The 24257-nt window shown below is 41.6% G+C and overlaps 1 protein-coding gene across 1 annotated transcript in view; it reads left to right on the forward strand.

The window, feature by feature from the left end:
* VPS13A (vacuolar protein sorting 13 homolog A) overlaps positions 1 to 24257 on the forward strand; it is a 249923-nt gene that overhangs the window by 216905 nt on the left and 8761 nt on the right. Inside the window, exons 65-68 of the mRNA XM_075828295.1 lie at positions 1687 to 1850; positions 2794 to 2839; positions 2926 to 3049; positions 6562 to 6676. Coding sequence (XP_075684410.1) covers positions 1687 to 1850; positions 2794 to 2839; positions 2926 to 3049; positions 6562 to 6676 — 449 coding nt within the window. The remainder of the gene's footprint in view (positions 1 to 1686; positions 1851 to 2793; positions 2840 to 2925; positions 3050 to 6561; positions 6677 to 24257) is intronic.

Consider the following 24257-nt stretch of genomic DNA (forward strand, 5'->3'; position numbering starts at 1 on the left):
TCAGAACGCCCAGCTTCTGGCAGTGCAGACACAGCGTGTTCTCGAGAGATCACGCTGTGACGTCACTCACAGGTCCTGCATCGTGTCAGACGAGCGAGGACACCGGCACCAGAGGCTACAGTTGATTCTGCAGCAGCATCAGCGTTTGCAGGTAAGTAGCTACATCCACTTACCTGCTAACGCCGATGCTGCTGGAGAATCAACTGAAGCCTCTGGTGCCGATGTGTCCTCGCTCGTCTGACACGATGCAGGACCTGTGAGTGACGTCACAGCGTGATCTCTCGAGAACACGCTGTGTCTGCACTGCCAGAAGCTGGGCGTTCTGAAGAGAAGTGGATGATACTTCTCATCAGAGCGCTCAGCTAGTAAAAGTATTAAAAACGCCCCGATGTACGCACCTAATACACGCCCACTTGGACTTTTACTTTTAAACACACCCACTTGGACTTTTGCAAGCCTCATTTGCATAACTACAAAAATGGTCATAACTTGGCCAAAAATGCTCGTTTTTTTAAAATAAAAACGTTACTGTAATCTACATTGCAGTGCCGATCTGCTGCAATAGCAGATAGGGGTTGCAAAATCTGGTGACAGAGCCTCTTTAACGTGTAAAAGTAGTAAAACTTAAAAAAAACTAAAAATCAATACAAATTTGATATCACCGCAATCGTAACGACCCCCTGAATAAAGTTATGTTTATACCACATGGTAAACGGCATAGATTTAAGACGCAAAAATTATCAATAAATTATATGTACCCCAAAATAGTGCTAAAAAAATGCAACTTGTCCTGCAAAAAAACATGTTCTTATAAAGCTATGTCGATGTAAAAATAAAAAAAATATAGATCTTTGAATGTGACGATGGGAAAACTTAAATTGCTTTGTCATTAAGGTTTAAAATACCTTCGTTATTAAGGGGTTTATTAAAAATTTGTTTTACTTTTTGAGATACAGCTGTTCTGTATTCTCTATATTTAGCGTCAAGTCCTGCTCCAGTCATGTCCGTGGGACTGATGGGTTCTGGATCCTCCTGTAATCTATCACATCTAAGTTCATAATTTAGATGTGATAGATTACAGCTGGATCCTGCATGTCAGAGACACGCAGGACCCGCTGACACTGAACACGTCAGGCTTGCGGGACTAACGGATTCAGGTCATAGCAAACGATACAGCTACTTTGTATAGTGAGTGCAGAGCAGCTGTATCTCAAAAAGTAAAAATAATTTTTAAGAAAAACTATTTATAAAGTTATACCAAATAAACTGACTGACCTGTTTTATAAAAATAAAAAAAACAATGGCCTGCAAAGGTTTACATAGCCTTTAAAACTGAGCTACAGTATTATAAACCTTAAGGTTACCATTATGTGGATTTTTATCTATGCCATCTACAGTTTCTAATAAGAAGAGCCAGGGAGGGTCACAGGAAAAGCACTTATTTCTCTCCACTTATTCATACTTGACTGGTTAAACAAATGTCCTTCTACCTATTTCAAGTAGTATGACGGTCGTGTTTACCAGAGTGTACATCCAATTAACTGACCACAAAGTATAATACATTTCACAATAACCTTGTTATTAAAAGTCCATGTTCCGCTATCTATATATGCTTTTGTATAGAGAGAGAGCTTCCATCTTTGTAATGTTCACATTAAACACAAGAACATATTTAATTTTTGATAGGTGGTTTAGCTGGAGCAGCATCCCGTATCACAAGTGCTATGGCTAAAGGTGTAGCAGCCATCACCATGGATGAAGAGTATCAACAAAAGCGAAGAGAAGCAATGAACAAGCAGCCAAGTGGCATCAGGGAAGGTCTTACACGTGGAGGAAAAGGCCTTGTATCTGTAAGGGACATATGGAAGTCTTTAACATGACCTAGAATTTATTTTCTGTAGCTTTTAGATCTATACATATGTTTGTAATTTTGGCCGCCACTTTATGCTAACGTGAGCTTTGACTTTTTACTACGTGGTTGTGGTGCACTCTGAACTACACTCCAACGCAACATGTGAACAGGACCTTCCTTTTTGCAATTTTTTTTAGCAGCACTGTATCTCATCAAGAAACCTGACTTAAAACTAGTTTAGTAATGCAGATTATGTTGGTGGGTGGACCGTTCTTGCAGAGGCAATGAACTGTCCACAAATCAGGAGTACTTCTCACCTATCATTATTGAAGTTACTGCTGGCTGCATCTCCCGCCAGAAGTTTAAATGTGAAAGCAGGTGACGTGGCTAGCAGATCAAAGCGGTACTATTGCAGAACCAATCAAACGATTGCATAAACGTTTTATGCATAGGAGCTTTGCAAGCAGTGCAGTACCTCCTGATCTGTAAACAGTGCCTCACGCCATCCCATTTCAACTTCTGGCAGGAGGCAGCCCGTAGCAATTCTGGAGTTATTTATGCCATATGCCATAAATGCTTCATAGGTGTGGGTCCAAATGATTATGATTTGGAATACCCCTTTATGTTTGAAATTATTTCAAACATAAAGTAAATTATATGCAATGTTGTGCTTTTAGACGTTTCCAGGATTAGATTTATAATTGCCTTTTCGAACTACTTGCCTCGTTAATTAAGGGTTAAGTGTTATAGATTTTATAACTACGCCCCACCCCCAAGTAGTAGCAGGTGTTACATTTAATATGAAACCTTTGAAATGGTCACCTGTGTTTACTTTGCTTTCTGAAGTGGATTTTGAAGGAGTTTTTTCTGGTGTCACTTATGAATGGTATGTGTCAACAACATTTTATGAAGGCGAGTCACTATTTATTCTTTTTCCTCAGGGCTTTGTCAGTGGGATTACAGGGATTGTTACAAAACCAATTAAAGGTACAGTGAATAAATCTGTTTAGATAACCGCGTTCTGTAATTCTGTTTGCCAAGGTTTCTAACATTTCACACAATTTGTTTGTTAGGTGCTCAAAAAGAAGGAGCAGCTGGATTTTTTAAAGGAATCGGCAAAGGATTAGTGGGTGCTGTAACCAGGCCAACAGGAGGCATCATAGACATGGCCAGCAGCACGTTTCAGGGCATCAAGAGGTAATCTGTTGTGTACAATCTTTTATATAATGCAGCCTGTTATTTATGGGTACTTTCTAGTTCAAGTTTGATTTCATAACTGATGTCTTTTGTACTTTGCTTGCAGGCAGATTCTTATTACCAATATATTTCCATGTCATTTAACTGGTTGCCAACACAGGACGAGTATGCTCGTCCTGAGCGGCGAGCACTTTGCGCATTAGGACGAGCATACTCGTCCTGTGTGACAGCAGTCTCTGCAGTCTCTGTGTGTGCGATCGAGAGCGGGGCAACGGCTGTAATACACAGCCACGGCCCCGCTCTGACAGCTGAGAGGAGAGAAACATCTTCTCTCCGCTGTTAACCCTTTGAACGCCGCGATGAAAGCTGATCGCGGCGTTCAAAGAGGGGGGACTGCACATTGATCGCGTCACAGAAGAGAACTGTGACGCGATCAAAGCCCACAACTCATATGGCCAGACAGCCCAGGGTCCAGTGAAGGACCCCAGGGCTGTCTGAACATATTTCCTGTTGTTAGGGCATACTGAGGTATGCCCTAACAACTGCCTGTGTACAATAGATCTATGCCAGTACATTGCAGTTACAAAATCAAAATGATAAATCCCTTTATGGGATTAAAAAAAAAAGTTAAATGAATGTAAAAAAAAAATAATGGTAAATAAATAAATAAAAAGTAAATAAAATACACAGAAATACACAAAGTCCCAAAACATGAAATAATATAGACATATTTGGTATCGCCACGACCGGAACAACCTGTACAACAAATGTATAACATTATTTATGATGATCGGTGTATGGTGTAAAAAAAAAAAATATTAAAACTGCTGCGCAACTGCTTTTTTTTCTGCATTTTAAGCTAATTAAAAATTTATAGAAATGAAACGATAATGTATTTGTACCAAAAAATGGTACGTACATAAAGTACAACTCGTCCCGCAAAAAACAAAGTCTCATACAACTACGTCGTACAAAATAAAAGAGTTATGAGCGTCGGGATGCAAAGAGGGAAATCTAAAAAAAATTGCTCTGTCCTCAAGGCCAAAATTGGCCGTGTCCTTAAGCGGTTAAAGGGGAAAAATAATATATTGTTTGTTATTGTAGGCCCCATAAGGCTTTAATCCTGGGTGATGTATAATAAATACTTGTCACTGGCCATACAGGAGATTTTATCTTCTGCTCTGGTCAGGCTTTTCACCCATTGCTACATTGTCCAGGCTTTTCACCCATTGTCGAGGTCCGTTATAATAATTTAGCAGACTGAAAAGCCATTGCCGAGAAGGAAAGGAGAAATACAGTTTGGCATGGTACAAAGTACCATTCAATGCACTACTTGGAAGTTGGTCAGTTTTTTGTTTGTTTTTATAAATAATAATATGTTTAATCAATTTTCATTAACCCCTTAGTGACCAGCCCATTTTAGGCTCTAATGACCAAGTTATTTTATTCGTTTTTCTATAGTCGCATTCAAAGAGCTATAACGTTCTTATTTTTTCGTCTACATAGCTGTATGAGGACTTGTTTTTTGCGGGATTAGTTGAGCTTTTTAATGGCACCATTTTTGGGTACATATAATTTTTATATTAACTTTTATTAACCTTTTTGGGGGGGATTATAAAAAAAAACTGAAATTCCGCCATTGTTCTATGCGTTTTTAAATTGACGCCGTTCACTGTGCGACATAAATAACATGTTACCTTTATTCTATGGGTCGGTACGATTACGGCGATACCACATATGTAGAGGTTTTTTTATGTTTTACGACTTTTGCACAATAAAAACACTTTTGAACTAAAATTATTTGTTTTTGCATCGTCGCTTTCCAAGAGCCGTAATTTTTTTATTTTTCCATCAACGTAGTGATTTTTTGGGCTTGTTTTCTGCGGGACAAGACGTAGTTTTGAATGGTACTGTTTTGGGGTGCGTGGGACTTATTGATTCATTTTTATTATGACTTTTTTGGGGGGCAATGGAAAAAAATTGCAATTTCGCCATGGTTTTTTGCGTTTTTTTTTTACGGTGTTCACTTTGCGGTTTAAATTACATATTAACTTTATTAATGGAGTCATTACGGTCGCGGCGATACAACATATGTGTACTTTTTTTTTTTTTTTTACACTTTTACTAAATAAAACCACTTTTTATGGAAAAAAATGGTTTTATTTATTTTTTACTGTACTTTTTATTATTAATATTTTTTTCACTTTGATGACTGATTTTATTAGTCCCACTAGGGCACTTTACTGTGCGATATTCCGATCGCTGCTATAATGCTCTGGTATACTTCATATACCAGAGCTTTATTGCCTGTCAGTGTAAATCTGACAGGCAATCTGTTAGGACGTGCCTCCGGCGCGTCCTAACAGGCATATGTCCAGGGCAGACCTGGGGGCTTTTATCAAGCCCCCGCCTGCCATGACACCCCATCGGAGACCCGCGATTGCATTCGCGGGCCGCCGATGGGTGACAGAGGGAGCGCACTCCCTCTGTAAACAAAGTTAAATGCCGCGGTCGCTACTGACGGCGGCATTTAACGGGTTAAACAGCCGCGATCGAAGTAAACTTCGATCGCGGGCGTTGGAGCAGGAGCTCAGCTGTCATCAGACAGCAGAGCCCCGGCTCCTGCCTGCACGGGAGACCCGTGCAGGACTTAGACTAGGCTGACGTGAAAAGGCGTCAGCCTAGCCTAAAGCCCATTAGTGAATCACGTAAAAAGGCGTATTAGTGGTCACTAAGGGGTTAAAGATTTTCATATTACAAACAATTCTAAAAACAAATGTGCATAAACAATTACAAAACGGAAAAAGAACAGCAGGCAGTGCACCGTAAGACCCTATTGTCCCGCCCAATACCACCAAGATCACCCATCAGTTTTTTTTTTTTATTGGAGAGGAAGCCATTAATGTAAGTATCTATTAAATAGTGATAATAGAAAAGAGCCCCCACCATCTCATATTATGTGTAAAGTGATAACCTATGTGGAGCATCTCATCTGAATGATGGGAACCATACAAGGAGGCTAGCTGTGGCAGGGCGACACGGGCCTCACAAGCACAACAATGAAAAAGAAAAGACGAGATTAAAAAAATGAATAAAAGAGAGAAGAGGGGATAGAAAAGGATGGGAGAAAAAAATGGGGGGGGGGGGGTAGGAGTGGTCATAAGTGTCGTCCAATTAGAATACTTAGTTGGAAATTATGTACATTTTTTATGGAAATCTGAGTTTTGTATGGCAACCCAGGTCTCCCATAAGACAAATTATTATTATTTCATTATTGCCTGAATTGCTGGCGGTCGACTCTGAATAGATAGTCCTGTTTCATCACTTACATTATAACTCCTGTTTCATTTTATTATGTGTGAAGCTTTTGATTCTGTGAATTTGGCATATCCTATGCAGGCCCATTTATTGTCCGTAGTTCCTGGTTACAGTCATTTGATAAATCTACTGGGGGAAAAAAATGTTTGTATTAATGTGGAAGTTGAGTACTGTGAATACCTTATTTTTTACAGAGCTACTGACACTTCTGATGAGGTGGAGAGCCTTCGACCTCCACGATTTCTTCATGAAGACGGTGTTATACGACCATATAGACTGAGGGAAGGCACTGGAAGCCAAATGCTACAGGTGATGGCAACTGAGTTTAGAAAGAAACCATAACTCTTGAGAGAAGATGCAGAATTATATTACATGCACTGGGTAACGCTGGTTTCTGTAGCTAAGTTTCTATAGAATAAGTGAAAAGCATTACATTTAAACCTTTGGTTTGTCCCTCAACTGGCTCTCATTAAAAAAAAACTTTCATGCAGTCTATGAAAATGCTCAGGGAATTTATGAAAATCAGAAACTTTTATCAAGCCAACACTTGGAAAGCACTAGGCCAGAATAAACGAAGGGATTTATCTGTTCTGCCTCTGTTTATGCATTGACAATATTTGTATTCACTTCTGTAACACTTATAAGCTTTCTATTCAAAAAGAATTTCTATTATTTTAGTTATAAATAGTTGTATAGTTAATATGCACAAACCAAAGCTGTTTAACTGTGAACATTTTTATAAAATATTTGTAGAAAACAAGTCAAGAAAATAACGCATATTTGTCCTCGTTGTCCTTGCTGCAAGTTTTTTGACACACAAGTGAAAGCCAACTGCTCTATGGCTGGTTGTTCTTGCCCTGATACAGGGATTGTTGTTTGCAGCACTAGAAATCTCTTATTTGGTACATATTTCAAGACTAAATTGCCATGTAAATACAGTTGCAAGAAAAAGTAAGTGAACCCTTTGGAATTACCTGGATTTCTGCATTGATTACTAATAAAATGGGGTCTTATTGTTATCCAAGTCACAATTATAGACCAACACAATCTAACCAAACTAATAACACACAAATTATTGTACTGCTCATGTCTTTTATTGAGCACATTGAGTCAACAGCCAAAGTGCAGGGAGAGAAAGTAAGTGAACCCTTGAATTAATAACCTGTGGATTCCCCTTTAGGGTATGTTCACACGGCCAAATTTCAGACGTATACGAGGCGTATTATGCCTCGTTTTACGTCTGAAAATATGGCTACAATACGTCGGCAAACATCTGCCCATTCATTTGAATGGGTTTGCCGACGTACTGTGCAGACGACCTGTTATTTACGAGTCTTCGTTTGACAGCTGTCAAACGACGACCCGTAAATATACTGCCTCGGCAAAGAAGTGCAGGGCACTTCTTTGCCACGTAATTTGAGCCGTTCTTCATTGAAATCAATGAAGCACGGCTCAAGGTTTACGAGCGTCTCATACGCCTCGTAAATTACGAGGAGGAGCTTTTACGTGTGAAATGAGGCAGCTGTTAACAGTCTGTCTTTTCACACGTAACTGCCTCTCAGCGTGTGAACATACCCTCAGCGGTAATCCTCTCCACCAAACGTTTCCTGTAGCTCCATATAATGTTTGAACAATGTTGAGGAGTCCTTTTGGACCATTCCTCCCTTCAAATGTGTTTCAGTTCATCAATATTTCTGGGATGTCTTGCATGCACGGTCCTGTTCATGTCATCCACAGCCGCTCAAAAGGATAAAGGTCAGAACACAGATCTTTTTTTTTTCCCCAGCATTTTTTAGTTTTATTTACTTGTGTGCTTTGGGTCAGTGTCTTGTTGCATCACCCAACATCCCTTCCGCTTGAGGTCATGGACTGTTGCTCATACATTCTTCTGTAAAATGTTTTAAAACACCCTTCAATTCATTTTTTCCGTCAACGATCGCAGGGCATCCAGGCCCTGAGGCAGCAAAGCAGTCCCAAACCATGATGCTCCCTCCACCATGCTTCACAATTGTGGTGAGGTTTTGGTGTGGGTGCTTTTTCCTCCAAACATGGCGTTGTGCATTTGTACTGAAAAGGTTCCACTTTTGTCTCATTTGTTCATAGAACATTCTCTCAGAAGCATTGTGGAACATCCAGGTAGTTTTGGGCAAACTTGAGATGGGTCGCAATGCTTTTTGGACAGCAGCAGCTTACTTTGTGGTGTACTTCCATGGACACCATTCTTGTTCAGTGTTTTCTAATAGTGGACACATTAACACAGAATTTTGCAGTTTGTAGAGTCTTCAGTAGGTCTTTTGCTGTTACCTTTGGGTTCTTTCTCATCTATTTCAGGATTGCCCTTTGCGCTCTTGTAATAATCTTAGCAGGACGCCCGCTCCTAGGGAGAGTAGCAACAGTGCTGACATTTTCAATTAGTGGAATTGTGAATTGATGTATACCCAGGTTTTTACCAATGCTATTGTAGCCTTTTCCAGCCTCATGCATCTCTTTAACATGTCTTCTGAAAGTCGTTTGCCTTGAGGCGTGGTTGACACTAACCAATCTTTCGTTAGAAGAACAGATTTGTCAGTAACTAGGCTTTGTGTGCCTATATTTAATGGGCAAAGCACCTGTGTAACCAACACTTCCAGTCTCATCTCCTGAAGTAGCTCTTGGATAAGTTATTACCTCAGAGGTTTACTTAGTTTTTCTCACTACGTTCTGGATGTGCACTCAATGTGCTCAATTAAAGACAAGAGCAGTACAATAGTTTGTCTGTTAGTTTGTCTGTTAGTTTGGTTAGATTGTGTTTGTCTATAACTGTGACTTAGATAAGAATCAGACCACATTTTATTTGTAATCCATACAGAAAGCCAGGTAATTCCAAGCGGTCCTCTTACTTTTTATTTTAACTTTAGGTGTGTGTGCCATGGAGCATCTGTGGTCAGTTCATTGCGATTATGCTAAGAAATGTAATTCACTGTCACTCCCTTGAAAGTAATCTCAGGTGGCTTGCACAATAGCACATGATCTGGATTTAGGTGATAAAGGAGTGGGACAGGCTACACTGCAAATCGAAATATTGTTAGACACATGGTTTAGGAAAGATAAATAGTGACAACCTTTGGCAGCAAATGGTTAAAAAAAAAACCAGGGAAATAACGTGCTCTTTATTTTATATCTGGCCACCTTTAAAATTGTATAAACAGTAAAAAGGCAAACTGAGCAAATTAATTACTGGTTGTCACAAATATGAAAAGAAATAGGGTTCTCAGCGCAAAACTCACCTTTTACGTTTTTACATAATTACCCTTCTGTGCGGGTCTTTTAATACTTGTGGATTCTTTTATTTACTAATCTTGTATAGTAACAAGAATGCCATGCAGCTGTTACACCCCACATCCTTGTAGCACCCTTTCCAAATGGTTTCTGGGCAGCTTTACTTATGGTATAAAGTAAGTAATTGTTTTGAAGTGTGCATGGTTGGTGTAGCTGATCAGACATATAAAGAAGCAGGAATTTATTGGTTATTTTCTGATGATACATTAGTGTGTAGGGCTGTGAAATGAATTTGCCCACTCCTTTGATGTGCAGTGTGATCAACATTAGAATACTGTGCACAGACCAACAATGAAAGCGGTTGTTGTAATGAATGCTTCAGTTCATAGAGAATCTGTATTAACAGATGCCATTCACTGTATAACTTAAAATCATTGATGGTCCAGTTGATAAAACAAAGCAAATCGGAACAGGAAATATGTTAGTCAGTTCATTTTAGGCTTTTAGATGTCACATCATAATATTTTAGCGATATACCATAAAATTCTGATCGCTGGGGGTTTGAACGCTGGTATCTACTCTGATTGCAAGAAAAATAAGAGACCGCAGTCTCTTCAGCTTTTTTCTTGCATGGCGGTGCACCCTACAACTCGCTGTACAGAGAACTGGACAGCGGGTTAAAGAGTGTGTTGCTGGGCAGGAAAATCTGTGTAGGATTCAGTGGGGGACTCTGGCCCATGCTATCACTTCTAATTGTTAGAAAACCCCTTTAGGGTAAGTGCACACGGGGCGGATTAGCTGCGGAACTTCCGATCGGATAGTAGGGACACACCCCAACTGGTAACAGCCAATTGTCAATTTATTCATACATTTCTAGGAGGAACAACAGAGGAACAGCACAACAGAGTTCTCAGAAAAGGTGCTCCAGAATTGTTATTTCATGGGCAATACAAGTATTTACTAAAATAGACATTCTTAAACAAATATCACACCTCATTACGGAATTGCATTTTTTAATGCATTCTGCCATTATAAAAAATGAATCTACATAAAAAGTTAAAGGTGTTGTCTGATCAAACAAAACCCCTTTAATCTGAGAGCAGCTTATTTTGCTTGGGGATGATGCGACTAGCGTTTTATTTCCCCTGCTGCAGATGAATAGCCATCCTTGTAATACATGGACTTCTCTAGTACTCCAGAGCAGCAGCCGCTGCTTGTCAGTGACCCTCCGCTCTGGTTTATAGAGGGGGATTGAATGATCCGGGTACTGTCCTGATGGGACAACCCCTTTTACTTATATGCACCTCTAAATGATCCCTTTAATATCTACAACTTGTCTTCAAAAACAGGATCTTATAGAGCTACTTTGTGTATAGGTTCATTCAGCAGCAAATACGTGGAAGGGTGGGGTTTTGCACGGATAGGGGCCCAACCCAAATATAAAAGAGTATCCGGCACACCAATTTTGAAACAAAGGTATTTTTATTTTGTTTTTGTTTTTAATGCTAGTGGCAGAGTGCGACGTTTCGGTCTAAGTGACCTTCATCAGGCCGTGGAATAATTAAAGAACAGTAGTCAATATGAGAATGTATATCATACAACACAAGCTATAACAGAAGGGGGGGGGGGGAATGGGTATAAAAAGTACTACATAAATACATGTTACGCTGAACAAGTGTATAAAGACGTTAAGGCTGATCAATTACTCCAAAGGCAGAGAAAACAATAAGTAAAATAACGAGTAAAGTTAAACACAACTACAATCAGGAGTAGGTAGAAAACATCCAAATACAGATATGGATAAAGCATTACATGTCGCAACAAGAATTACATCAAAATGAATTGAACAAAGCAGTACAATTGAGTGGTGGTATCTGAGGACACAGGTTAAGGAAAAGTATTGACATGATACTTTTCCTTAACCTGTGTCCTCGGATACCACCACTCAATTGTACTGCTTTGTTCAATTCATTTTGATGTAATTCTTGTTGCGACAATGTAATGCTTTATCCATATCTGTATTTGGATGTTTTCTACCTACTCCTGATTGTAGTTGTGTTTACTCGTTATTTTACTTGTTTTCTCTGCCTTTGGAGTAATTGATCAGCCTTAACGTCTGTATACACTTGTTCAGCGTAACATGTATTTATGTAGTTATTTTTATACCCATTCCCCCCCCCCCCCCCCTTCCGTTATATCTTGTGTTGTATGATATACATTCTCATATTGACTACTGTTCTTTAATTATTCCAGTGCCTGATGAAGGTCACTTAGACTGAAACGTCGCACTCTGCCTCTAGCATTAAAAACAAAAACAAAATAAAAATACCTTTGTTTCAAAATTGGTGTTCCGGATACTCTTTTTTACATCTTATAGAGCTACATCACCAAAAGATTAAGCACAAAACTACAGGTAGATATTAATACATGCTGCAAATAATTCATTTTATATTTTAGAGAATGTCATACATTTGTCCTGCAACTCGCATTTATTTTTTGTCTTTCCATTTCACTGTATATTCTTTATCCACATTTCATATATAACTTTGTATTCTACATAGTAGTGCAACACCACCAGTGCATATGTTCCAATAATTTCTGTTGATTTTTGGCTTTGCTTCATAACGGCTTGTATTTTAAAATAAATTCTTTATTTCAAACAATTTGAATTTGTTATTTTCTTCTGGCATACTGTAGGCGCTTTGTACAACTTTTATTTATTTATTTTTTTCAATTCCATAAAAGGAGTAAAATAGCACTAAGCTACACTGGACATCTTTTTCTTGTTAATTATTCAAACCATTATTCATGTTAAAATCTTCTTTTTACTAAATATTACATTTGTGTCCAAATTTTCTTGTAGTGTTATATTTATTTTTCTCTTCAGTTAAATGAATCTCAGAAATTTACAATGTGTATTGGCTTGAAAAAGAGTATATTAATTTTGTTTTTTCCAGAGACTTGGTCATCCTGCCGACTGCCATATTTATGAAACAGTAATTGCTAGACAAGCAGTATATAGACTTTAATTCCTACCCACCCAGCACCCCTGATCTTCCAGAGTGTTCGATGCCTGTGCTGCAGATAGAGCTTAAACATATCAAAATGAATGGCATACAAATACACTACCGTTCAAAAGTTTGGGGGTCACCCAGACAATTTTGTGTTTTCCATGAAAAATCACACTTATATTTATCAAATGAGTTGCAAAATGACTAGAAAATATAGTCAAGACATTGACAAGGTTAGAAATAATGATTTTTATTTGAAATAATAATTTTCTCCTTCAAACTTTGCTTTCGTCAAAGAATGCTCCATTTGCAGCAATTACAGCATTGCAGACCTTTGGCATTCTAGCTGTTAATTTGCTGAGGTAATTGGGAGAAATTTCACCCCATGCTTCCAGAAGGCCCTCCCACAAGTTGGATTGGCTTGATGGGCACTTCTTGCGTACCATACGGTCAAGCTGCTCCCACAACAGCTCTATGGGGTTGACATCTGGTGACTGCGCTGGCCACTCCATTACAGATAGAATACCAGCTGCCTGCTTCTTCCCTAAATAGTTCTTGCATAATTTGGAGGTCTGCTTTGGGTCATTGTCATGTTGTAGGATGAAATTGGCTCCAATCAAGCGCTGTCCACAGGGTATGGCATGGCGTTGCAAAATGGAGTGATAGCTTCCTTATTCAAAATCCCTTTTACCTTGTACAAATCTCCCACTTTACCAGCACCAAAGCAACCCCAGACCATCACATTACCTCCACCATGCTTGACAGATGGCGTCAGGCACTCTTCCAGCATCTTTTCAGTTCTGCGTCTCACAAATGTTCTTCTGTGTGATCCAAACACCTCAAACTTCGATTCGTCTGTCCATAACACTTTTTCCCAATCTTCCTCTGTCCAATGTCTGTGTGCTTTTGCCCATATTAATCTTTTCCTTTTATTAGCCAGTCTCAGATATGGCTTTTTCTTTGCCACTCTGCCCTGAAGGCCAGCATCCCGGAGTCGCCTCTTCACTGTAGACGTTGATACTGGCATTTTGCGGGTACTATTTAATGAAGCTGCCAGTTGAGGACCTGTGAGGCGTCTAATTCTCAAACTAGAGACTCTAATGTACTTGTCTTGTTGCTCAGTTGTGCAGCGGGGCCTCCCACTTCTCTTTCTACTCTGGTTAGAGCCTGTGTGTGCTGTCCTCTGAAGGGAGTAGTACACACCGTTGTAGGAAATCTTCAGATTCTTGGCAATTTCTCGCATGCCTTCATTTCTAAAAACAAGAATAGACTGTCGAGTTTCACATGAAAGCTCTTTTTCTAGCCATTTTGAGAGTTTAATCAAACCCACAAATGTAATGCTCCAGATTCTCAACTAGCTCAAAGGAAGGTCAGTTTTATAGCTCCTCTAAACAGCAAAACTGTTTACAGCGGTGTTAACATAATGGCACAAGGGTTTTCAAGTGTTTTCTAATCATCCATTAGCCTTCTAACACAGTTAGCAAACTTAATGTACCATTAGAACACTGGAGTGATGGTTGCTGGAAATGGGCCTCTAAACACCTATGTAGATATTGCATTAAAAACCAGACGTTTGCAGCTAGAATAGTCATTTAGCACATTAACAATGTATAGAGTGTATTTCTGATTAATTTAATGTTATCTTCATTGAAAAAAACTGTGCTTTTCTTTCAAAAATAAGGAAATTTCTAAGTGACCCTAAACTTTTGAACGGTAGTGTGTGTATGTATGTGTGTGTATGTATATATATATATATATATATATATATATATATGTATATATATATGTATGTATATATATAATGTGTGTATGTATATATATACATACATATTTATACACACATATATGTGTATATACACACTATATATATATATATATATTCAAAGAAGCCAAGGTCTAAACATGTAGGACCCCTAAATAGTGGTAATTGGTGATGGTTACAGGGGATCAAGAGGAGGCAGAGTTACTAAATAGGAGTTACTAAATAGGTTCTTTAGCTCTGTATATACAACAGAAGAAAGAGCAGCTGATGTAGCCGGTGCCAGTGCTGTTAATACATCAATTAATATACCGAATTGGCTGAATGTAGATATGGTCCAAGCTAAGTTAAATAAAATAAATGTGCACAAGGCCCCGGGACCAGATGGGTTACATCCTAGAGTTCTTAAAGAGCTTAGTTCAGTTATTTCTGTCCCCCTCTTCATAATATTTAGAGATGCTCTATTGACTGGTATAGTGCCAAGGGACTGGCGCAGGGCAAATGTGGTGCCTATTTTCAAAAAGGCCTCTAGGTCTTCCCCGGGTAATTATAGACCAGTAAGCTTAACATCAATTGTGGGGAAAATGTTTGAGGGACTATATACAGGAGTATGTGACAAAAAAATAGTATCATAAGTGACAGCCAGCACAGTTTTACGAAGGACCGAAGTTGTCAAACTAACCTGATCTGTTTTTATGAAGAGGTGAGCAGAAGCCTAGACAGAGGGGCCGCTGTGGATATAGTGTTTTTTGGACTTTGCAAAGGAATTTGACACTGTCCCTCAGACGTCTAATGGGTAAATTAAGGACTATACGTTTAGAAAGTATAGTTTGTAATTGGATTGAGAATTGGCTCAAGGACCGTATCCAGAGAGTTGTGGTCAATGATTCCTACTCTGAATGGTCCCCAGTTATAAGTGGTGTACCCCAGGGTTCCGTGCTGGGAACACTATTATTCAATTTATTTATTAATGATATAGAGGATGGGATTAATAGCACTATTTCTATTTTTACAGATGACACCAAGCTATGTAATATAGTTCAGTCAATGGAAGATGTTCGTGAATTGCAACAGTGTTTGGGCATCCACTTGGCAAATGAGGTTTAATGTAGATAAATGTAACGTTCTGCATCTGGGTACCAACAATCTGAATGCATCATATGTCCTAGGGGGAGCTATGCTGGGAGAGTCACTTCTTGAGAAGGATCTGGGTGTATTTGTAGATCATAAACTAAATAACAGCATGTAATGTCAATCCGCTGCTTCAGAGGCCAGCAAGATATTGTTGTGTATTAAGAGACATGGACTCGCGGGACAGGGATATAATATTACCACTTTACAAAGCATTAGTGCGGCCTCATCTTGAATATGCAGTTCAGTTTTGGGCTTCAGTTCATAGAAAGGAGTTGGAGAGAATACAAAGAGCAACGAAACTAGTAAGGGGCATGGGGAATCTAAGTTATGAGAAAAGATTAATAGAATTAAACCTATTTAGTCTATTTAGTAATTACGGGCCCATAGACTTCTATTGGCCATGGGTACCTTCCCGTTTGCATACGGGAAGGTGCCCGGGCCGTTGAAAAATATAGAGCATGTCCTATTTCAGGCCGTAATTACGGCACGGGCAGGCCCATAGACGTCTATAGGGCTCCTGTAATTACGGGTTGCTACATGTGTGCACCCGTAATTACGGGAGCATTGCTAGGCGACATCAGGGGATTTCAATTTTTGAATAAAGTGAAGCAGAGAAAATGACGTCTGAGCGATCATGTGACCCTTTTAAAGGTTTGGACATGATTGTGACATCCTTTCCAACCCCTCTTTTTTTACGGGTCCCTAAATACGGATGGAATACGGATAACAACGGACCCATATTTACGGGCACGGGTCCATAAATACGGGTTAAAAACGTGTGACAAAGGACCCGTATTTACGGCCATTATTCACGGGAGGGAAAAAATATGGTCGTGTGCATGGGGCCTCAGGGGGGGCATGATTAACTTTTATAAATATATGAATGGTACATACAAAAAATAAAGTGAAATCCTGTTCCATGTAAAACCCCCTCAAAAAACAAGGGGGCACATATGTCTTTTCTCAACTGTACTATGTAAATATATATATATATATATATATATATATATATATATATATTAAAAGTTCTAAAAAAAACTTTGACCATCGACCCCCCCCCCCCCCCCCCCCAAAAAAAGCAATGTAAAAAAAAAACAACCAATTAACATAACTGCTGTCACTGCGTCCGTAAAAATTCCAAACCGCACGGTGAATGCTGTCGAAAAAATTGTTTAGGAAGACAAAAATCAGTTTTTTTCGTCCCCTCATCTCCCACAAAATTTAAAAAAAAAAAAGTATATTGTACCCCAAAATGGTTCCAATAGAAACTACAGCTTGCCCCGCAAAAAATAAGCCCTCATACCGCTCAATCGATGAAAAAGTAAAAACTTTGATTCTCAGAATGTGGCGACACAAAACAAATTTTCGTTTTTTTCCTTGTAAAAGTAGTAAAACATAAAAAAATATATACATTTGGTATCGCTTTAATTGTTTTAACTCGTAGAATAACGTTAACATGTCGTTTTTACCACACAGTGAATGGCGTAAAAACGAAACTCCCCCAAAAATTTAGGAATTGCTGTTTTTCTCGTTAAATCATTCATTGGGGGACACAGCACTATGGGTATATGTCCCTGCCGCTGGAAGGCTGACACTAGGAAAAACGAAAAAAGTTTTGGCCCCCTCTCTTGTTAGACCAAGCTACTCCGTTTTAGCCTAGTGTCCATAGGAGGCAGACATGATCTGCATACAGGTCTAATGCTTTTTTATTATTTTATTTTTATTTATTTCTGTTGCAGGGGGGGGGGGGTGGGTCGTCAGCGTGTACACTAGTCGTACCCCCCTGCGGGCACTGGGTGGATTCTTTTCTCCGCCTTTTAGGTCACCCAGTCCCCAGTGGCCGCAGCAGGAATGCCGGTGAACCCATTATTCAGTGTGACACCACCGAAGGGGTGACCAGGCATGTCCCCGAAGATGCCAGAGGGGTGAGTGCTACGTTTCCCCCTTGGGCGTTTCACCATGTGGCCCTCCTTTGAGGTTCTTCCTCGGGTTACTGCTGCTGGGGCTGTTTATTTCTATGTTGCTGTGCTGGGCCATTTTCTGGGTCCCCCTTTACCTCTCCTGCAAGGATATAGTCTTCGGAACTCCGCTCTGTCCATTTGCTGGATCCCCTTCTGTTTTTCAGCACTCCTGGGCCTCTGTTTTTCAGTCACCTTCAATTTCCTTTCCTTCAGTCTCTGGCTTCTCATTGGTCACAGAGCGAGCTCTAGTCACATGGTCTTGGCTTCCAATCACCTTGCAGAGTGGGCTCGGTTTCCTGTAGGAGCAGTTTTTACTTCTTCCTGTTCCTCAAGCCGCTGGTCTCTTTCTCCTTCTCTTTCTCCTTCTCTTTCTCCTTCTCTTTCTCTTTCTCCTTCTCTTTCTCCTTTTCTCTCTCTCTCTCCTCTCCTTTTCTCTCTCTCTCTCTCTCCTCTCCTTTTCTCTCTCTCTCTCTCCTCTCCTTTTCTCTCTCTCTCTCTCCTCTCCTTTTCTCTCTCTCTCTCTCCTCTCCTTTTCTCTCTCTCTCTCTCCTCTCCTTTTCTCTCTCTCTCTCTCCTCTCCTTTTCTCTCTCTCTCTCTCTCTCTCTCCTCTCCTCTCCTTTTCTCTCACTCTCTCTCTCTCTCTCCTCTCCTTTTGTCTCTCTCTCTCCTTTTGTCTCTCTCTCTCCTTTTGTCTCTCTCTCTCTCTCTCTCTCCTTTTCTCTCTCTCTCCTTTTCTCTCTCCTCTCCTCTCTCCTCTCCTTTTCTCTCTCTCTCTCCTTTTCTCTCTCTCTCTCCTCTCCTTTTCTCTCTCTCTCTCCTCTCCTTTTCTCTCTCTCTCTCTCCTCTCCTTTTCTCTCTCTCTCTCCTCTTCTTTTCTCTCTCTCTCTCCTTTTCTCTCTCTCTCTCTCTCCCCTTTTCTCTCCTTTTCTCTCTCTCTCTCTCTCTCCGGCCCTTCTCCCACTCTAGCTCTGCGGGCATGCCCCGCTAAGGGGCCAGGAAGTTTCATAGGGGATAATCCTCTTGCTCAAGTTCCTCAATGAATAGGGCCACCGCAGGTGAATCTGCTTCTTCCCCTGCTCGTGATATGGCCTCTACTGGGAGTCTTGGCAAGGTACTTCTACATCTCCCGTCATACAGGATCTTCTCCGGGCAGTCAGATATATCCTGCAAATCCCTGAGGACGCTTCTGGCTCATCTCAAGAGGACATCTAATTTCGGCGACAAATGCGTCCCCTTCTAGTTTTCCCGGACATTAAGGGGTTTGGCAAACTCCTTAAATGGCGTGGAAACACCCTGACTGGCCTTTGCCCACATCTAAAAAGATGGATATCATGTTCCACTTTTTGGACGAATGCGTCTTGAAGTGGTCAGCCAGTCCACTAAGGCTAATGTAGTGGCTATACGCCGTGCTTTCTGGATTCGCACCTGGAGTTCCGAACCGGCCTCCAAGAAGACTGTCCTGGCTCTTCCTTTTGCCCAAACCTCATCAGTCCCGATCTGGTTAAACTAATTGCTGATGCTACAGGGGGTAGAAGTACCTTATTTCCTCGGCGTCGCCCAGCCGCCTCTTCCTGATTTCAGCTATTTTGTTCCTTTCGGAACTCCCACTCGCGTCATAGGCAATCTCCCGAGAGGTCTGTCCATATTGGGCCCCGCACCCCTCTTATAGGCCAAGACTGTTATGGCAGCCCTGCCACTGCCCCGAGGACCTCCTCAGCCTGAAGGTTTTTCCTCACAGAGTTACTTCCTCAGGTAGGGAGATGGCTGCTTTCCTTTCATGAGACATGGCTCGCAGGCGTAGAAGATGCCTGGATCCGAGAGGCCGTGTTGACGGAAGATAGATTTTTACTCCCTACTTCCAGGTCTGTTCGTCCTGTCGACGACTCCTCGGTGCCCTGCCTGGGTGCTCGCCTTTATCCGGGCCATCTACACTCCTCCTTCAAGGGGTCCCAGGTCGAGTGGTTCCAGGGCTTCGACTCTAACCTTTTCACCGTCCCAAAAAAGGATGGTTCACTTTGTCCCATCCTTTATCTTTGGCGCCTCAATTGGCATGTCAAGGGCCGCAGATTTTGCATGGAATCTCTGTGCTCAGTCGTGGCATTCTTGGAAATGCACGAGTTTGTGTCTTCAGTCGACATCCAAGATGCTTACGTTTACGTACCCATTGCTCGGTCTCGCCAGTGTTTTCTTTGCTTCTCAGTGGGTTTCGATCAATTCGTGGCACTTCCCTTCGGCTTGGCCGCTGCACCCAGGGAGGTGGTGGTAATCCCGTACTTGGACGACCGCTTGGTGAAGGCCCCCTCCAAACAGGACAATTTGGCCAGTTTTCAGATCATCCTGGACTTCCTTTGCAGTTTTGGGTGGATAGTCAACGAAGTCCTCCCTCATTCCCTCTCAAAGGATAGAGTTCCTGGGCAGTATCTGTGCTGCCTAGGAATTCCCCCTGCCGTATTAGTTTTTGCATGAGGGTTCTTGGGACGATGGTTTCCTCATTCGAGGCAGTTTCGTTCACTCTCGCCCACAGTTGGCGGTTCTTGCTCGCTGGGACAGGTCTCAGGACTCCTTCGATCTTCCGATCTGGCTTCGCTGGTTCGTCGAGAAGTGTTATGGTGGCTGTCCTCCCCGAGCATATCCCTTGGGAAGCTGTTGCCATTCTCTATTATCACGTGATCACGACGGATGCCAGCCTGACGGGTTGGGGGCGGTCTTCGGCCGTCTCATGGTCCTGGGCCAGTTGTCCAGCTCGAAGTGGTCCAGATAAACATCCTGGAACCGAGAGCCATTTTTCTGGTGCTCTTTCATTGGACATCGCTCCTCTCAGGCCTTTCGGTTCGAGTCCAGACAGACAACGCTACGGCAGTTGCATACTTGAATCACCAAGGGGGCACCAGGAGCCGTCCGGTGTGGTAGGAATCCACTCGGTCCCTTCGTTGGGCAGAGCTTCATGTTCCTGGCCCCTTGGCAGGTCACATTCCAGGAGTGGACAACTGGCAGTTGGAAGTGCTTAGACCCAGTAGCGTGGTCCCTTCACCCAACCACACTTTACCGTCTCTGCCTTCACTGGGGCACTCTGCCCAGCTTATGTTGCCAGAGCGAGGGACCCTCGCGCCTTAGTGGGCCAATGCACTGGTTTTTCCTTGGTCGGATTTCAGCCTTATCTACCTCTTCCCTTCCTGCCTTGAGTCCTCAAGAAATTCAGGAAGGCTGGGGTTCCAGCCATTCGGGTTGCTCCAGATTGGCCCTGCAGGGAGTGGTACGCGGATCTCATCTTTCTGCTCGCAGACACGCCTTGACCCCTCCCTCAATGGCACGAACCTCCTTTCCCAAGGTCCTCTGTTCCACCCTGCTTTACCTTGACTGTGTTTGACGGCGTGGCTGTTGAAGCCGCGGTTCTAAGGTTTTGTAGTTTCTCTGAATTGGTCATTCAGACCATGGTAAAGGCTTGGAAGCCTAAATCACAGAGGATCTACCACCGCATGTTGCAGGTATATTTTAGGTGGTGTGAGCTTTAACACTTCCACCCACTTTGCTGTTCTACTCTGGGCAACATGTCCTTCCTTCTGGCAGGCATAGGCCAGGGAATTTGTCTGGCGACACTGAAGGGTCAGATTTCTGCCCTGTCCATTTTTAGTTTTTTCAGAGCACGCTGGCTTTCCGTGCTCCAATTAAGATGTTGTTGCAGGGGGGGGGGGGGTCGCCCATTATGCTCCTCCGTACCATCCTCCAAAGCCCTTGGTCCTTGACCCTCTTCAGTCGTCACCGTTTCAACTTATGCGGGAGGTCTCGCCCCATGTCTTGTCCTGGAAGGTTGCCTTTCTGGTGGCCCTCGCTTCAATCCGCAGGGTGACTGAATTGGCAGCTTTATCTTGCAGACCCCCCCTTCATGGTCTTCCATAAGGACATGGTGGTACTTCGGCCAGTTCCGTCCTTCCTTCCCAAAGTGGTGTCTTCTTTCCACCTCAATTGTTCTGCCTTTTGTTCTGTCCTAGCCCCCTCTTTAGAGGGAGTGTTCTCTGCACCGGCTAGACGTGGTCCAGGCACTGCGTAACCGAAAGATTCAGAGTCTTTTTGCCGCTCGGACTCTCTTTTTGTGGTTCCAGAGGGCCCACACAAGGGCGGGTCGACCTCTAAGGCCTCCATTTCCTACTCTGCTAAGGGTAGGGTCACTGCCCACTCTACACCGGCGGTTGCTGGTGCGTCTTGGCCGATTAGGCTTCTGTCTCTCAGGTTTGTAAGGCTGCAACCTGGGCCTCGGGTCATACCTTTTATGAGGTTTTATCAGATCCATTTACTGGCTTCTGCTGATGCAATTTTGGGTCGTATGGTGTTGCAGGCAGCTGTGAGTTAGCCTGTTTGCATGGCGGTGTTTTTTTCTGCCCACCCCCAGGGACTGCTCTGGGACGTCCCATGGTGCTGTATCCCCCAATGAATGATTTAACGAGAAAATTGGATTTTTATACTCGCTGTAAAATCCCTTTTTCGTTGAATTCATTGGGGGACACAGATCCCACCATTTTTTTCCTTTTGTGGATTGTTCTTTTTTTCCCAGGTGTTTTTTTTTTTTTTTTTTCCCCGGGTACGGAACGTGTTAATGTTTTCTTTTGTTTTATACTCTCCTACTGCTCTTGATACAAACTGAGTAACTTGGTGTAACAGAAGAGGGTATAGCCCACTGGGTGGAGCCAACACTTTCTTAGTTTTTCCTAGTGTCGGCCTCCTAGTGGCAGGGGCATTGTGCTGTGTCCCCCAATGAATACAACTAGAAAGGGATTTTACAGTGAGTACAAAAAACTTTTTTTTTCCCATTCCATCCCACAAGTATTTTTTCATGTAACCATTTATTGTACCATGCAAAGTACTAGGAAACTGGGAAAAAAATCGAACACGCCCTGCAAAAGTAAAGTCCCCATACGGCTTTGTCGACAGAAAAATAAAAACGTTATGGCTTTTGGAACGTGGGGAGGAATAAATACAAATCAGAAAAATGGCTGCGGTGGGAAGGGTTTAACCCCTTCCTGACATTTGAAATATCCATACGTCCTAGCCGGGTAGGGGAATTTTGGTACGGGCTCATGGAGTGAACCCGCTCCATATGATTCGCGATCCCGCTCGTTTAATCCGTTAAATGTTGCGGTCAATAGCGACCGCGGCATTTAAATCGGTAGTAAGAGGTCGCGACCCACCTCTAGCAGCTCATCGCTCCCCCCGCAATGCAATCGGGGGGTGGCGATGGTTGCTATGGCTGCCTGGGGGTATAATGAAGGCCCCCAGGTCCACCATCTTTGTGCTCCTACTAAGCCTGTCAGAAAGACTATATACTGCAGTATATAGTGCAAGCAAACGATCGCTGGTTGAAGTCCCCTAGGGGGGACTAATAAAAAAATGTTAAATAATAAAAAATAAAAAAAATTACAAGTTACCAAAAAAAAACAACCTTTCTCCCATTTTACCTCTAGAGCATAGTAAAATAAAAAAAAAAGCATAATTGGTATTGCTGCATCCGTAAAAGTCGAAACTATTACAATATAGCATTATTTAACCCGCATAGTGTACGCCGTAAAATAAAAAAAAATTGTAAACGCCTTAATCGCAATTTTTTGGTCACCTCACAAAATGGATCAAAACGTGGCATGTACCCCAAAATGGTATCATTAAAAACTACAACTTATCCACAAAAAATAAGCCCTCATACCACTTAATTGAAGGAAAAATAGAAAAGTTATGGCTCTCAGAATTTGGCGACACAAAATACATTTTATTTTCCACAGTTTTTTTACTTCTAAAAGTAGTAAAATATGGAAAAAACTATATATTTGATATCGCCATAATCGTATTGACGCGCAGAATAAAGTTTACATGTTGTTTTAATTGCACAGTGAATTCCGTAAAAACGAAGTGCAAAAAAAATGGAGGAATCGCAGTTTTTTTCATTTTCTACCCCACAAATAATTTTTTCCCTGTTTCCTAGTACATTATATGGCACAATAAATGGTGCTACAAAAAACTACAACTCGTCCCACAAAAATCAAGCCCTCATAGTACTATATCGACGGAAAAATAAAAAAAGTTATGGCTTTTGGAAGGTGGGGAGGAAAAAAACGAAAATTAAAATCTGAAAGTTGTTTACAACGGGAAGGGGTTAAGGAATTAGTTGGCTCAGGATTTTGCAGCTATGAAGATCAATAAAATTATGTTCAAGATGTATCCAGATTTCTAAACTGCATTAGCATCAACATTATTCTCCAATTTGGTTCTTTTTTGGTAAAAACTTGTGGGAACTGAATAAGAATATATCCTGAATAAATACAATCCAAATGTATGAATGTATTTTCTAATTTAAAAAAATAAGCTCCATTGTGAAAGAAGAAAAAATATCTGCCCTGCTTATTAGGGTATGTGCACACACACTAATTACGTCCATAATTGACGGACGTATTTCGGCCGCAAGTCCCGGACCGAACACAGTGCAGGGAGCCGGGCTCCTAGCATCATAGTTATATACGATGCTAGGAGTCCCTGCCTTGCTGCAGGACAACTGTCCCGTAGTATAATCATGTTTACAGTACGGGACAGTTGTCCTGCAGCGAGGCAGGGACTCCTAGCATCGTACATTAGTATGATGCTAGGAGCCCGGCTCCCTGCACTGTGTTCGGTCCGGGACTTGCGGCCGAAATACGTCCGTCAATTACGGACGTAATTAGTGTGTGTGCACATACCCTTAGTTGTGCAAATGTGTCATGTAATTCATACTACAATGTTATGTTTA

This window comes from Rhinoderma darwinii, chromosome 1, assembly GCF_050947455.1.
Source record: "Rhinoderma darwinii isolate aRhiDar2 chromosome 1, aRhiDar2.hap1, whole genome shotgun sequence".
Lineage (NCBI taxonomy): Eukaryota > Metazoa > Chordata > Amphibia > Anura > Rhinodermatidae > Rhinoderma > Rhinoderma darwinii.